The sequence below is a fragment of the Anopheles darlingi genome, chromosome 3, assembly GCF_943734745.1.
Source record: "Anopheles darlingi chromosome 3, idAnoDarlMG_H_01, whole genome shotgun sequence".
Lineage (NCBI taxonomy): Eukaryota > Metazoa > Arthropoda > Insecta > Diptera > Culicidae > Anopheles > Anopheles darlingi.
Genome location: NC_064875.1, coordinates 51471346 through 51487041, shown reverse-complemented (window position 1 = coordinate 51487041; position 15696 = coordinate 51471346). Strand labels below are relative to the sequence as shown.

The following is a 15696-nucleotide window of genomic DNA, read 5'->3' as shown; positions in this document are numbered from 1 at the left end:
AGCATATCGTCCGAGAAAGTGCTACGGTTGTTGCCGCAGGTCGGTTGGTTGATCCGGGGCAACTGGGTCGCGCAATCGGAGTTCATCTACCCGGAGGGTAGCGTCTCTGGTACGAATGGGATACCGGCCGAACAGATGCGCAAGGCGCGTGACTACATACTGTTCCGCTTTACGAAATGTGATAAACTAGAGCGACACCATCTTGCCATCATCACGCAACTGCCGGTCGAGGAAATTCGCGAAATACTGTGCTCGGTGGCAAAGTTAAACCCAGCCGAGCGCTGCTGGAGTTTACTGCTGCCACCGAACGAAAGCTTTGGCGTGGATGAGCAGGAGATTAGCGAACGGCAGAACGCCTTTTGGATGGCCCGTGCAGACAAGTTCGGCGAGATGGAGCGCAACACCCATGCGGCAACCACGAAACGCGTGCGGAAACGTTCACAACGCGATAGTGGTTCCGGTGGAGCGTTCCTCGGTACGGTTGCCAACACTGGGCTAGCCAGTCCCGCAGGAAACGCCTCCAGTATCCCTTTCAATCGGCAACTTTCGAACGGTTAACCGCCTAACGGTCCTACTAGCGCCAAGTGCGTACTGTACAGACAAACACACGAACATATTTCTAAGCCATGTTGAAGCGCAGCGGTATGATTACAATCATTATTAGTTTCTATTTTTTTTTATTTATATGAAATACACAGTCTGCACCCAGTTTTCGAAAACAAAAAATAGGCAGACATATGAAAATCGAAACAAACGCGTGAATTAATTCGAACCGAACGGTTGCTGTACCGTGATTTCAAGCAGATACGAGTCGCATCGAAGCACTGAGCAGGTCAGCATAAATGTCCTCCCTGTTGGAGGGTTTCACGTGAAACACCTGGCACCCCGAAACGGCCCTAAGCTTCTCGATGAGTTGAATTCCGGCCGCCTTCAGTGGTACCGTTGCTATAAAGCGAACCGTTCCAGTCTTCACCTCCTTCAGAATGGCATCCATTTGCTGACTGAATCGTCGTGATTTAAGTTCCATTTTACCGATCTCATCTACGATCAGTACACGCGCCCGATGCCGCTCATCCAGTGTGGGAAGAGCAAGTGCCTCGAACTCGGCCACACAAACGGTGTAGCGACCGACGGTGGGATTACCAGCTGTGGTTGCGGGGCGTGTTTGGACGCGGGCTAGTGGTGCACGTTGACCGGTAAAGGTGACCACATCGAACCCCGATCGCTCACCACCGGTACCATTGTTGCGCACTTCCTCCGTATAAAATCCGGCCACAGAGAGGCCTCGTGCCCGCAGCTCCTCGCTAAGCTTACGGATGATCGTAGTCTTACCGGTTCCTATCGTTGGCGGAATAAATAAGAAAATCAGCGGGTGTGTGGATGGACCGAGTGCGAAGGGTGAGAAACACTTAGAAGGCACGTACCCGGCATTCCAGTCACCAAGATGAGGCTCATTGCGTATGCAGCAGATGTGGTCGTCCTCCGGCTGGAAAGGAAAAATACCGGGATGTAAAAATGGTTTGCTTTCTCCACAATCCCCAGCAGGCGTTGCGCTGAAACACGGCTCTTCGGAGGTAAAACACTACACCAATGGTTACCCTGTTGGGTTAGCATCATTCTTTTTCAACTTCATTTCATCACTTTTATTTTCCAAAAATCTTACATTTAAGTTACTCAGATTCATCTGTGACCCTCTATTCTTCTTCCTTTCTCAGTTCTATTAAATGATTGTGTGTGATAGTGTGATTGGGTGCTCAAATGTTGTACCTTCACGAGCAGCTTCTATTTACAAAAGGTAGGCGAGCGAGCTTGTTTATACATGTTTCCTTTCCGTTTTTGTGGACATTAATGGGCACCTTTTTCAGCTGAACAAAAATGAACGATTGAGTAAAAAAGAAATGAGACAAATTAGGAATCACCAGCGATGATCCATGGCAACGACCATCGGTGGAGGAATAGGAAATTGAAATGCTGCTCCGCTGAACATTTCATGCACGAGAACAACTTCGATTGATCGATCGTAGGAACCAATGATCGTTTAATATTGGTACCTTCTCTATACCCCACGCTGAATCGGACGACTCAATCGATATCGATTTCAAGTTATGAATTTTAGATTTTTTTTCCCCGTTAAACAAAACACGGCACGCCTAACAAACGAAAAGACAAAAGAAAATGAGCAAATATTGGTAAACATATGTAGCAGAAGCGGAGTCACCAGCTCATCAAAATTCGAATTCTTCATGCTACGCTCTAGCGAGCTTGTAATCCTCCCAACAAATTTTGGCAAACAAAAGATTATTACTCAATCACTAATTACTATAGTTCAGCAATAGAACCTAGGCTATCATCCCCACCGGAAAATTGACTTTCGCCATCTTAGGGTGCGGGATCATACTACGATCGCCCGCAGCCGGCAACGCTATTCAGCATTCCATTGCCAGCGAGTTCGAATTTTCGTTGAACTCGGGCATCTCCGTTGGCGGCAAGGCAATGCTGTTGTCATCGTGTTCCGCGGGCGGATGATGATGTAGTGAGTGTTGCTGCTGCGAGTTACTGTCCGAACCGGCGTCCATCTGATCATCATCATCGTCGTCGCCGCCGTTGCCTTCACCGTGATGATGGATTCCGTTTGTTCCCATATCGTCGGACGCTACCTCACCATCCAGACCGCTCGATGGTCCGGCCACACCGTTCGCCGGCGTATCATCCCAGTTGATCTTGAATCGTGTTACGCGCGGTTTCGTGGCCAGTATGTTGCGGGTCATCTTGTGGAACAGTGGCTTCGGTGGTGGATTCTCACGCAGTTCCGGATCCGCGTACTCGTTGTTGATGAAGTAGCCGACGCGCACGAACTCCTGGTTACGGTACGAGCAGGTCAGCAGTACTACCGTCACACCAACGGCGTCCTGCTCGGGGATGCGGCTCACATTCGGTGGTTCCGCTTGAAATACAAAGATGTGACGTCCTTCGGGTACCGGACCGACGTAGATGGTGTCTAGAACCTGATCGAACGCTTCCGATTCGGCCGAACCGACATATATCATTTTCCACTCGAGATCTTCCTCTAACTTTTCGATACATTCAAACGTGAGTTGAAACTGGAACGGATTCAGAAAGCTACTGGGATTGTCCAGCACCACCACGTTGGTAATGTGCACTTTGGCCATCTTGTGTGTGTATGTTAATTAGGACGGTACCAGGCCCCAAAGCTGCGGCACGGTTTCTAGAAATATCCCACGAGGGTCTGCCGACGTCGTGCCGGGAGTACCACCGCTCTCTCAGATCCCTCGACTAACCTACGTGCGATCGACGCTGGCTTTGGGCGCTGTGGCGCTGTAGTGACGAAGCGTGATCGTCGTAACAGAAAGGCGTAACAGTGCACAGGAAATTCTTGCGAAATTCCGATAATCACGGATTCTTTGTCGGGACAACACCAATTTTTGCACTTTGGCGGCGAGGACGAGGTTGACAACAACGACTCCACTTTTCCCGCTTTGTTCGAGTGACAACGCTGTCAACGAGTTTAGATCGCTTTGGCTACCTGGGTGCTGTCATTCCGAGCAGTGCAGCCAGCTTATTACGTCAAACGGGAATAATATTCGGGATTACAACGGAGGGCATCTGAATTTTCACTTTTCGTCTCCCAATAAAAAGATTGCCAAGCCCGAAAAGAACTGAAAAAGGTTACGAGAACGGGGTGCACGATCCGAGATTGTACGGGACCGTGATCTACGCGTGTGGAAAGGTGAATATTGTGTTCCTCGGAAAAGGAAAGAGGAAAAATCCGATCGAACAAAGAGGGGTCACAGCTCGCCCGTGTGCTGTTCGGGGCTCCAACTCCAGAGGGAACCCCGTTTCCTCGCTTGAAAAAGCAGCAAATGGAGAAAATGTGTGGAGTCACAGTCGTGCGTGGAAGTGTTTGTGAAAATGTGAATCGTCGGTGGGTGCTTGGAAAATCGAGATTCGGTGGAAAGTTGGTTCCTTCCCAGCGGTCGGTTCCAGGCTGGTGACGACTTGGACAAAGTTCCGTGAAAAGGAAATCGATTGCTTGTGGTTGGGTGTGATGTCCAAATACCAGAGGCCGTGGCCGTGTCGTCATGGACTAGCGGGTGTGTCTCCGTGCAAGTGATGAAGTCATTTATGTGCTCCAACGATTTGTTCGAAGTTCTGTGCGCACTTTGATCGTGAATCCTCAATCCGTCTGTGGTGTGAAGCTGGATAGCTATTTGTGGAATGATTATGGAATTTGGCTTGAATAAGGGATCCTCTCGGTTTTCCGGAAAACTCTATCCGAAAACGGTGCTACGGATGCCAGCCAGATGTGGCGATTCCGGTGACCCCGATGTTTTGTTTACGTTTCAAGCGAATGATTAAAGTGAAGAGAATTATCATCCCATTCTACCCCTTCGGCTATCGGTGGCGGAGATAGCTGATACGCCTTCGAAAACGTGCAAGAAGAAGAAAAAGGGTTTCTTCTCTCTCTTCTCGCCGTTTTAGCTTCCTCCTACAACCGAACGGGACAAGCAAACTTACAGCATCGGACAGAAAAATGCCCAAAAGATTTTTTTCGTTATTCCTAGCAATATATTGTTTTTAAATCCCATAACATTTTTTGTAGAAGATGTTATTCGCAATACGATTGTAAAATTCAAATCATCCGGACATCAAGAGCTTCAAATTGCTAGCGAACAATCTTTTCGAAGATTGGCAATCTAACTCGGTAAAAAGGAACGTAGCAGAAATTTCAATATTGTTTGGTACCAATATTGTAGAATACCAACCAAGTAAGCTAACTACATGGTTGAAAGTCCCACAACAATTGAGGGTATTGCTCATGTTCGTACTTTAATATTTAACTGGGGTTGAGGAGACGGTCTCTCTCAATGCTTTTATAAATGACGCAATTATGTGTATTTGACAGGCTGCAGAGCAAATGCAACTAAACACGACAACATTCTTTAAGTTTTTTCGTACGATTTCAAGATTGGTCGAAGTTCGATACAGAAAAGTTGATGGTCCGTGTGAAGCAGTTTTTTTGCATCAAAGTTATTATCACGAAATTGAAATTACCCATAATTTCATGATGTGTTTCTCCAATTTACTGAGGCAACATATTTTTATGTTAAATAGAAAATGAGGTTTCGAAACGACTATCTCTAGCGTGGTGCACTTTTTTTGTCCGATACTGTAGTAGTATCTGCTTTCTTCTCACTCTCTATGTCTCTCTCTTGACACAAGAGAGACGCGCAACCCCATTAAACGGGTTGGGAGTGGTAGTAGTAGGCTTGTTGTTAGTGGATCGTTCTTGTCGCCGTCTTATTACGAAGCGACCGCCGTGGGGTTGAGCTGCGGCGACTACTACTAGCGATCGGATTGTTTTGAATTGAACTAAAAGCCAAAATCCTGCCGTTTCCCAAAAACTTGTGTGCTTTTGTTCCGATCCTACCAGTTCTACATTTTTTTGTTTCTTGAAATAATCTTTTAAATCAGTTGGATAAGATGAATTGCCGTGTCTAGTGAACGAAAAGCGGAAACAGCACGGAGCATTTGTTTCAGCAGCAACAGCAGTAAACCGTGCTCGGTGCAACAGCAAAATGATGATCGACAATTATGAGTGCGCTGGATACACGTTCTACTCGAAGTTTGATTCAGGAAATCTCGGAAAAGTTGAGCTGGTCCGGTGTGCAGAAGGTAAGTGGATAAGCACAGAAATACGCTAACAGAATGATCATACCCCATGCAACTTGGCAGCAACTGCAGCTTATGAGGAACAGTAGTGCATCGTGTGTGTCCACACACTTTCTCCTTTTCCTCCCCGAGGCCAACAACACATTCTTGACCGTTTAAGTGGCGCCTCACGGAAAGGGAATTTGCAAGTTTGCCACCACGTCAAACGAAAGCAAACAGTGTTACCAATTCTTAGTCGGACTAGAGATTCTTCCTGTTGACTAGCATCGACAGCTTGGCGCTTTCCGAGGGAGGTTACATAAGCAAGCCGCGAGATTTGGCTGTTTCTCGTTTTTATTGACCTTTTCGGTAGCCGCGGGGTCGCGCACATGCTGCATGCATGTGCGGGCGGGGTTATGTTGGTGACAGAATATGCAATCTTTATTTTTGGGACACGCCGAAAGAACGTCTTCGAGTCGTCGTGTCGTGGCGTCCGGAGCAGAGTGTGGGGTAGATGGTGGTGCTGCTTGAGGAGCTGTTCTGGGGCGTTCTTTCCTGTTCGTGCCTTTCGTGTTTCAGCGTCTAACTATAGCTATATCGATTCTAGCGATTGTTTTCATTTGATGGCACAGGCTGGCGCGTGGCCATTTAGTAGACCGAAGGAAAGAGAGAGTAAGCAATCAGAACAGCCAAACGAAATGAAATCGATGATAGAGCGATTAGTCAAAAACATGATTATTTAACTTTTAAATGCCAACACACCACTTACCTCTGGCTAAGATAGAAACAGGAGAAGTATGCTGTCTCAGAACACGGATATCATTCGAGAACCCATTCGTGTTCTCATCGCTCCTCAAACGCAAGTTAAATCGATCCGATAGCCCATGCCAGTGGCATATGCCAGTGGAGAGTCGGGGTGAAAAAAGTAGAAAAAAAACCTTGCAATGCCTCCGTATTTATCGTTACCGTTTGTGGTACTAAATCTTACGGAAGGATAGCTACGGGAGCGTGAGGAAAGGGAGCGAAGCGGCATGAAAGCCGTGAGGGGGGACAATGTTACAAATAAATAACCTAATTCTGTGTTTTCATTTGTTTTCGCGCAGGACTCGGCATCGTTGGCAACACGGTATCGAGTGGTCCGATTGGTATAGGAACAGTAGCAGGAAGTGGATCATCGAACGTCGCGTCCATCAGCGGTGTTCCCATTATCGGTTCCGGTGTTACCAGTAGCGGCAGTGGCGTGGTGAGCAACAGCACTATCATCGCTACCAGCACCAGTGCTTCAGCAATCGTAGCAGCCACACTCGGCGTTGGCTTGCATCAGCAGCATGGAGTTACCGGCAATAGTGCGAGCACCGCTTCGGCGATGGCAGGACTCGGTCTTCCGATACCGTCGCCGACACCGCACGCAACCGAAAATCCGCTTGTGGAGATCGAGTTCAATCTATGGACACGCCCGGACTGTGCGGGCACACCTTACGAGAACCAGAATCGTACCTGGTTCCACTTTGCGGTGACGGGCGGCCGGCCGAACCAGATCGTCAAGTTTAACGTGATGAATTTGAACAAACAGGCGAAACTGTTCAGCCAGGGTATGCACCCGGTCACGAAAGTGGGCCCAAATGGACGGTGGGAAAGGATCAAAGATAAACCATCCTACTCGGTAGGTGTGACCATACGCCTGGTGGAACCATCCGGCCAAATGACATTAACGTTCTCCCTCGTTCCCCTTAATTTCCGCTACACAGATCACCAACGATGTGTTCTACATTTCGTTCCTGCACAAAGCACCAGAGATCGGTTCGGAGCAGACGAAGATCTACTATGCGTTCACGTTCCCCTTCACTTACACGGAGCTGCTCGATCAGCTGGCCACCTTCGATCGCAAGTTTGGCCGCCATCCGTTCGAGCTGAATAAGATGGCTTATGAAATATCGCAAAAGTATGATACCAGTTGTGTCGCTGGCGCAACGAATAGCACCACGCCAACGCCTGGTGATGGTACGAAACAGCCCAGTAGTCGAAGGAAGGGAAAGTTGGCGAAAATGGAACGTATCGATCGTACAAGTCCGGAGTCGTTTGACGAGACGGCTCGCGATGGTACGGCGATCGGGACCCCGAAACCATCTTCGGACGCTTCCGAGTCGGTGCCGGTCGAGTCGAGTGCAGCGCTGCAAAAGACGGCGAAGCGCGAACCATCGGGTATGGTGATTGATGAGAATACATCCGAATCGATGCAGCAGATAACGAATCTTGTAAATAAGGTGAAGATCGAGTTACCACAGGGTGGAGGACCAGTGGCGTCGTCGTCGTCGTCCACTTCCGCATGTAGCAAACTGAAGTTACCATCGTTCCATCAGCAGTTAAGCGGTAGCAGCGGTAGTACCGCGAATGGCGTTGCACCAACGACTACGACGGTGGCGACAACGACGGATGATGACACGAAGGGTGCTGAGCAGCGCGATGAAATCTATTACTACCGCGAGTTGCTCACCCATTCGGTCGAACATCGGCGAATTGAGCTGCTAACGATTAGCTCGTTCCACGGAATCCAGACGGCTCGGGAGCCGCGTTTACGCAATCTCTTTCCAGAAGAGCAGGCCCAACGCTGCCACACGTTTCGGGACAAGAAGATTGTGTTCATCTCATCGCGCGTACATCCGGGTGAAACCCCCGCCAGCTTTGTGCTCAATGGTTTTCTGAGTATGCTGCTCGACCGGAAGAGTATCGTTTCGCAAACGCTGCGGCGCATGTACGTGTTCAAGGTGATTCCGTTCCTCAATCCGGATGGTGTTTACAATGGACTGTACCGTTCGGATACCCGGGGTCACAATCTGAACCGCGTGTACCTAGGTCCTTGTCACGAAACGCAACCAGCGATCTATGCTGCACGTAAGCTCATTAGGTAGGCGATGGGTTTCATAATGTCGTTACTTGCGATTCTGGGATCAACGTTAACATTTGCTTACTTTGTTCACTTCTCCTCTATTAGATACTATCACCTGGGAACGGACGAAGTGGAACCGTACGAGCTGGAGCAAGAAAAGAAAAGTTCGTCGCCCGAATGTATACATCAGGTTGCTGTAGGAGGTCCACCAAACACCATCAACCAAGGTGAACCAAGCACTGCAGAAGACGCCGAAGGATCGACGAGCACGGTTGCAACATCGTCAGCACCAACGAATGTTGGTACTAGTGCAGCGTTAGCAACGAAAAAAGGTAGACAAATCTCGTCGATTATTGTCGGATGTGCTCCACCACCCCCTACCAATATCGCGGCCATCATTGGGCCAACGACTGCCACCACCAATAACACTACTACCACTAACTCCAGCCAGAATCGAGCTACTACTATTACTACTACCAACACTTATACACAGAATCACAAAGCTAAACTTCCCTCATTGATCGTGCCCTGTACCGGTGGCGGTAACACTATCACTCCGATCGCACCAATCGCCGTCCCGGCGAAGCGGCTCGCGCCCTCGTCCTTAACCTCATCTGCTGTATTGTCAATCGAGGGGAACCGGAAGCGACGAACAATTGAGCAACAGCAACAGCAGCAGCGTTCGGTGATAGCCTTTACGACACCAGCTGCCAATGCATCCCCCGTATCACAGCAACAAAAACAACGACCTGCCGCTGCGGGGACATCGTCGTCATCGTCGTGGTCGGATAAATTGTTTGGCAAAATACTGCGTCGCCGTCGCTCGAAGTCGGGCATTGGCAAGGATGGCAAGCTGTCACCGATTGCACAGGCTTTACCAAGACCGACCTTACCGCTGCCACCGGTTGTCGAAGAGTGTCTTAATGAAACGAAACATGCTAACACTATGCCATCACCACCACCATTATCAACACCCTCCGACGATGTTGCAACGGATCTGACGAATGTGTCTCCACTAACTGATGGTAGGCCAACAAAAACAGAGAGAGAGAGAGCTAGACAATGAGAAAGAGATAGGGAGCATTCATTATTCTTCGCTCATCCATCTCCTTGTGCCTCTCAGGCGACACTGTTGCTGCATTAGCAATTGGCGTCTGGGTTCCCCATTCTAGCCATAGAGTCACGTGGTGGTGTCTAGTAAGACAATATGGTCCTCCATCACGTGGCAGTGGAAACATTACACAGCCTAATCGAACTCACACGTCTTTTCCATCTTTCGCATTTCTGGTCGCTTTATCCGGTTGTATTGATTGGGCTGGCTAGTTGAATTGCATGCTACAAGGAAATTGAAACCTCATCGACCATTCACGCTTGTTTCATCGATGAACCAAACGAGAAGTTTCTAATTCTCTTTCCTCTGTTCCTTCATTGTAGAATCGGATTCTATCGAGCAGGATACACCACCGGCCTCTGATTCTGGGTTTAGTGAAGCGAGCACCTCGTCGAAGGTCGTCACCATGTCCAGTATTTCATCTGCTGGCAGTCCGGTGGAAGAACCGGAAGAAGGTGCACAGCAGGAACCAACAGCTGCCGCCAGCGTTACCGCAACTGATCCATCACTAAGCGTCATCAACACTACCACCACCACAGCGGTAGCAAATCCGACGTTGGCTCCAACCAAAGCGTTCACCGAAAAGCTTATACCGGAGCTGAATCCGATTGTTAGCGAAGCTCCACCGGTGTCGTCCGTGCGACCATCGATTGCTGGTCGCAGTGGCTCCAGCCTCAGTATTGTGAGCACTGGTAGCAAGAAGTCGGCGCAGGCGAAGGTTGACTCTGGCAAGGGAAGCAAGGGAGGCGGAGGGGCCTTTCATAAGCAGCATCATTCGCTCAACAAACCCCAGTTTATTGGTGTAACGCCGACCGGTGGTGGCACGTTAAAGTTGAAAGACTGTATCATCCATCACCATCATCATCATCATCACCATCATCATGCACTTCATCATCATCATCATCACACTGGTGCGAGTGCAGCAGCCATCGGTTCGGTTGGTGGCGGTAGTACTGCTGGAGCAAAACTCGCATTGGGAACGTTCAAAAAAGGTGCTGCCAGCAAACAACAGTTCCAGCAATCAGGCCAATCGATTGCAACTTCGTCCTGCTGCTCATCGCTTATCGGTACTAATACTGGAGGTGGTGCTGTCGTCCGTACTGCCACCGGTGAGCGCATCCTTGGCGAGGCAATGGGAGGCAAGTCACGGCCACAGACGCCCCAAACACAGCCATTGACAACGGTCTCTTCGGCGTCGTCCTCGCTAATGTACGGTGGTAGTGGTAGCCATTATCGATCGCACCGCAACGAGTACCTCAATCCGGGAGGTGGACCCCAACGCCAGCTGAACATTAGTCTCGACTTCCTGACGCAGCAACTGGATGAGCGTAACGAGCGGGTGGTGTACGAGGATCGGAGCAATCTGTTCATGTACCTCGACCTGCACGGGCACGCCTCGAAGAAGGGCGTCTTCATGTACGGCAACCATCTACCCAGCACGGCCGAGGCGGTCGAGTGTATGCTGCTGCCGCGTCTGATGAGCCTCAACTCGCAGCACTTCCACTTTGATGCCTGCAACTTTAGCGAACGCAACATGTACTACAAGTAGGTGACGGTGGAAGATGAAAAGAAGGACTACGACCTCACGCAAGGGGCCCACGATCGATCTGGTGCGATAATGCTCATCTACGTTGTCTCTTGTTTTTTCTTTCAGGGGTAAGCGCGATGGTCTGTCGAAGGAAGGTTCCGGTCGAGTGGCAGTTTACAAGTGTACTGGACTGATCAAGAGCTATACCCTCGAGTGTAACTACAACACCGGCAAGTGTGTCAACATCTTGCCAGCCCGGGGCAAAGAGATTGTCGCCAAAGCAACGCATACGCTCGTCCCACCGAAATACACGCCCGGTGTGTTTGAGGAGGTTAGTAGATTAGACGCAGGGATGCTCCTTGTGCGTTCTAAACCATTTTTTTATTTTCCAAACGTTTTAGGTTGGAAGAGCACTCGGTCCTTCGATACTTGATCTCACCAACTCGAACCCTCTGTCCCGGTTGCCGAACTGCGAGTTTCGTACGCTACAGGGGCTCCGTAATGCGCTGCGCATAGAAATCGAGCGCGGCTCATCGAAGGCACGCGTAACCAATAAGGTAATCTGTTGTCCGCGAGCAGCCCTACTGTTTGCCGATGCATTCCAACATCACCAACAGCAACACAACCATCATACCTTACTGCATCACCAACAGCAGCACCAGCATCAGCAACCGCAGCAGCAGCAGGTGGCTTGAGAGAAACTGATGGTTCCTCCCTGCGTGTTGTCCCTATTGTCTCTTCTCTTTTCTTTATTTGTTTTCCAAAGGATTTATTTGTGTTTTTCATCAACTTGTTTCTAGTTTATTGTTTCTCACTATGTCCCTTGTGTATTGTTTCTCATTTTCCCTTTTATTTTCCTCCTTACCTCGCATCCCTTTCTTTCTCTTTCTCTCTCTTTCTCTTTTCTCCAGTGTGGTGATATTATAAGTTACGATTGGTTGTAGTGTCGTACCGGTGTAGTGGTACCGATATCCTTATTTAATCCAACACTGTGATCAGTCGGAATATCAGGAAGCTACTTTTACCCCTATTGCCTCTGCCGGCAGTCTACTATCAGTTGGCCAGTCGTTACAGCCGGCTGTACTGCTACTGCTACTGCCGTTACTAACACGATGCGCTTCACACCAAATCACGCAAGAAGCGCAGGGCTACTGCAGGTTACTGATGGCACCGATACGCACAGTTTTCGATTCCTACTGACCTGCAAACCGGCAATCTTGCAATTCCTTATTGTGTTCAACCAACGAATGTGAATTGTTTGTGTTGTTTGCTGAGCAGGATGTAATGTAACGATTCGCTGAGTCTCACTTTGCAACACCCGAAATAGACAGTCGCTTCGCTCTCCCCCTTTAATGCTTCTAGTCATGGTAACAAGTGGAAAAGTTTGGAGAAGGTAGTAGTGAAGAGAGCGATGACAATAGTTCATAACCTGGTAATAAAGCGTTCTTTCTTCTTGTTGTGTGATGGGCGTTCCTTTAGTTTGTTTCGGTTTCCCTTTCGTTCCGTGAGTTTCGTCAGGTTTGCCACTTATTTTTCCGATTCTTAGTTTTGTCTTTCTTTGTATGCCGATCGAGCTCCTCGGCACGTGTTTCTAATATCACCTATTGTTACTTACTGCATATGTGTCGTTGCCAAGCGTTGGATTTTCTTGTTTCCTGTATCGAATAGCATCGAAGTGTCGTGTCGCGCGTGTTTTGCTGCTTACATGTTGCAATGTCGGTATAGCTGGTATGTTGTGTTGCTTTGGTTGGTATCAGTTCCTTCTAAGGGCAGTGGATCAATGCGATCAATTGTTAGCCAGCTATTGAGGAAGTAGAATTAATCATGCTCTCCCCGCTACCGCGCGCACGTTATTCATCTCACATTCAACTGTAATTTTCTTTCCATCTTTTCTATTTCTTCCCTGTTCTCCGATTGTTTCCTCTCTCTGTTCTACGCCCAATTAGGGTCCGAAGGGCACACATGCGAAACGGCTTGCCAACCAGCTGTCCAACTCGATCGAGATTTCGAAGGAGAACGCCATACAGTGGGCAAACGCTAACAACCCGCTAGTGGTCGGTGGTGTGCCTGGTGCTGCTGCCTGCGTCGCTACTATCGGCAATCAAGGGATGGTCCCGGGTAACGCTACTGCTTGCGGTACCACTGGCACTGCGGTGACCTCAACGAACGTTGTCAAAGTGATCGGCGATGAGCTCCAAGGCGCTAGTGGCCCTTCACTGGTCGCTGCAGCTGGTGTAACCACCGGTTCAACCGGGGTTAGCCGTAATACGTTTCTGAAGGCTGGTTCGACGGTTTCACACGGCAAAACGGGCAAGATATCGCGCAAAGGAGGTGCAGGTGTTTTTGGAAAAAAGAAACAAAAAGTACTCTGCGATGTGAGTAGTAGCGTTACGGGAGCCGGAGCTACTGTTGTAGCGGTTCCGGGTAATGGAAAGAAGCTACAGGAGCTGGTACTGCGTGGCAGCAAGGACCAGCAACAACAGCAAACCCAGCAACAACAACAGCACCAGGTGCCTCGCAAGAAGATCAAAGTGTCAGGGATGGTCGGCGTTGGTAGTGGCAGCGTAGGAACGACTGGTGGACCTATCGCAACTGGTTTGGAACTTTGTTTTAAAGGAACCTTTGGCAGTGTGGTCGGTTCGAGTTCCTTGCCCAACTTTCTCTCCGCGGTACCCGGTGCGGCGGTAGTCACCCCAAGCGTGATCACCACAAAGAAGGTAAAATCGGAATCGAAGCTCCTGGATGTGGACGATATGCAGTGTGATGATAGCTTCGATGCTGCACCGTGCTGCTCATACGGGTCTGGTTCGGCTGGTGGTGCAACCGTTGCTGCCGTGACCGATGCAGATCTACTGATGGTTGCCGGTGGTTCATCTTCACTTCTCGACGTCACATCGGCTACTACGGCCAGCAGTGATAGCAGCAACGGTGGTGCTGTTGGAAAGTGTCGCAAAACCAATACGATCGGAACGATGACGACCACCACGGTGGGCACGGCTAAAGCAAAGAAGCAACCGAAACTGGCGAAATCGACTAAATCGACGGGCGGCGATGCGAGCAAGAAGATGCTGAAAAAGAAACGATCGCTCAAATCGGACAGCACAGGATTGAAGCGCAAGAAGACGCGCATCAAGCCCGCCTTGACTTGAATGTAGGAGACGAAGATGATGAAGGACAGTACCGCCTGCTACCGTTCCTGCAAAGGAGCAACCAATATGAAATTACTGATTTAAGACGATATGGTCGACGTCTTCCCCGGGTACATCGGATGTATGGATTGTTTGTTCTGTTTGCTTGAATTATCTATACTTCGTGCTTTGTTTGGCTTGTTTGAAATTAAAATTGCCCTGAATAACTAACAGTACTTTTCGTCATCGCGCGTACGCACCTGAGGTTATCGAAAAACCGCTTCCCCTGACCGCCGGTCTGGTCTGTGGTGGGGAAACGGTGTGATATTTAATTTGTATTATTCAGCTTTTAGGGTACAGTTTACTATCTTGATTGTTTTGCTTTCTGCAACAGAATATTAAAAGAGGAACAAAATTTAGATTTCACGCTTATTTTGTTGTTAACACTAGTGTTCAGTTGGAATAGTAAGCTGTGGAGCGAAAGATTCGCCACACACGTGCAAATGCCTGCTGTCCTTAAAACCGAACAGTTGATAGTGATATACATACACATACATATACATACTAAATACATTTAAGCATTTGGTGTGCTCCGTTGACTGATTCTCACGCCACAGTAGGTGTGAGAAGAGCATTATTGTAACATCAAATAACTCGCAATCGCAAGCATTTTTACGCAAAGGTATTTGGTTTTAAATGATAGTGCTTATCACATGACGCTGTTGAATTTGTTTCTTTTTTTTTTTTAATTTTTTGGTTTTGTTTTTTGACGGCCACGACGACGAGATATGGTCCTCGGGACTGTGTAGGTTGTAGGATGTAGGTGTATAGTATACTGTATTATCTCCCAGACCCACTTAGAATAGTCACGCATAAAGAGAGGAGGTTGAATTGAACGATGCCTCCTGGCCATAGAAGCAACTTGCAGCAACACTAGTAGGTGCCTCAGGCTCCGTCTACTCGATGAGAGCGCATCACCACTTGCTTTGATTCTACCGAGCAGCCGTTTAACGTTCTAGAGACCACCGTCAGCAGCTGGGCGCTAGAGAGTACATGTACCATAAGGAGGAAAATGCTCAGTTAAGATTCAGAAATACACAAAAAGACTAGAAAACCACGCGTGATGTGATACGAGGTAGAATGGAATGCGAAGGGGCAGGTTAAAGTGGGGGAGTGGGATTGTGGCAATAGTGCATCCAAACCAGAAGAATCAACAAACTGAAAGTAATAAATAACAGTTCACAAAATGGAGCTCTCCGTAGATTTTTTTTCTTGAAGGAAAAATCGTATTGAAAAGATTGTTTCCGAAATATGTTTTCGCAGCAAGAAAATTTAATCAATTGCTCATCAACGTTCCTCAGTATTCCTCTCG

At 48.6% G+C, this 15696-nt stretch overlaps 4 protein-coding genes across 7 annotated transcripts in view; 2 read left to right on the top strand and 2 right to left on the bottom strand.

The window, feature by feature from the left end:
• Positions 1–723, top strand: part of LOC125955812 (DNA-directed RNA polymerase III subunit RPC5) — a 2101-nt gene extending 1378 nt beyond the window's left edge. Inside the window, exon 4 of the mRNA XM_049687031.1 lies at positions 1–723. This exon is cut by the window's left edge and continues 47 nt beyond it. Coding sequence (XP_049542988.1) covers positions 1–558 — 558 coding nt within the window. The 3' untranslated portion in view covers positions 559–723.
• Positions 724–747: 24 nt separating this feature from the next.
• Positions 748–3490, bottom strand: LOC125955844 (cancer-related nucleoside-triphosphatase). The gene is made up of 3 exons (XM_049687100.1): positions 3300–3490; positions 1425–1486; positions 748–1338 (listed from the first exon to the last, which is right to left on the bottom strand). The coding sequence occupies exons 2-3, from the start codon at positions 1453–1455 to the stop codon at positions 797–799; spliced, it is 573 nt and encodes a 190-aa protein (XP_049543057.1). The 5' UTR covers positions 1456–1486; positions 3300–3490; the 3' UTR covers positions 748–796.
• Positions 1618–3306, bottom strand: LOC125955840 (histone chaperone asf1). Its single transcript, XM_049687096.1, has one exon. The coding sequence runs from the start codon at positions 3168–3170 to the stop codon at positions 2427–2429; it is 744 nt and encodes a 247-aa protein (XP_049543053.1). The 5' UTR covers positions 3171–3306; the 3' UTR covers positions 1618–2426.
• A 115-nt stretch (positions 3491–3605) lies between the features above and the next one.
• LOC125955781 (uncharacterized) lies at positions 3606–15625 on the top strand. 4 transcript variants are annotated; one of them, XM_049686938.1, is made up of 9 exons: positions 3606–3748; positions 5494–5694; positions 6774–7333; positions 7419–8575; positions 8663–9582; positions 9992–11213; positions 11323–11527; positions 11598–11753; positions 13143–15625. In XM_049686938.1, the coding sequence occupies exons 2-9, from the start codon at positions 5598–5600 to the stop codon at positions 14343–14345; spliced, it is 5520 nt and encodes a 1839-aa protein (XP_049542895.1). In that variant the 5' UTR covers positions 3606–3748; positions 5494–5597; the 3' UTR covers positions 14346–15625. The 4 variants fall into 4 exon arrangements, with proteins under 4 accessions (XP_049542895.1, XP_049542898.1, XP_049542897.1 ...); XM_049686941.1 differs by having other exon boundaries at positions 8663–8889; positions 13143–15619; XM_049686940.1 differs by lacking the exon at positions 3606–3748 and adding an exon at positions 3755–3943.
• The last annotated feature ends 71 nt before the right edge of the window (positions 15626–15696 follow it).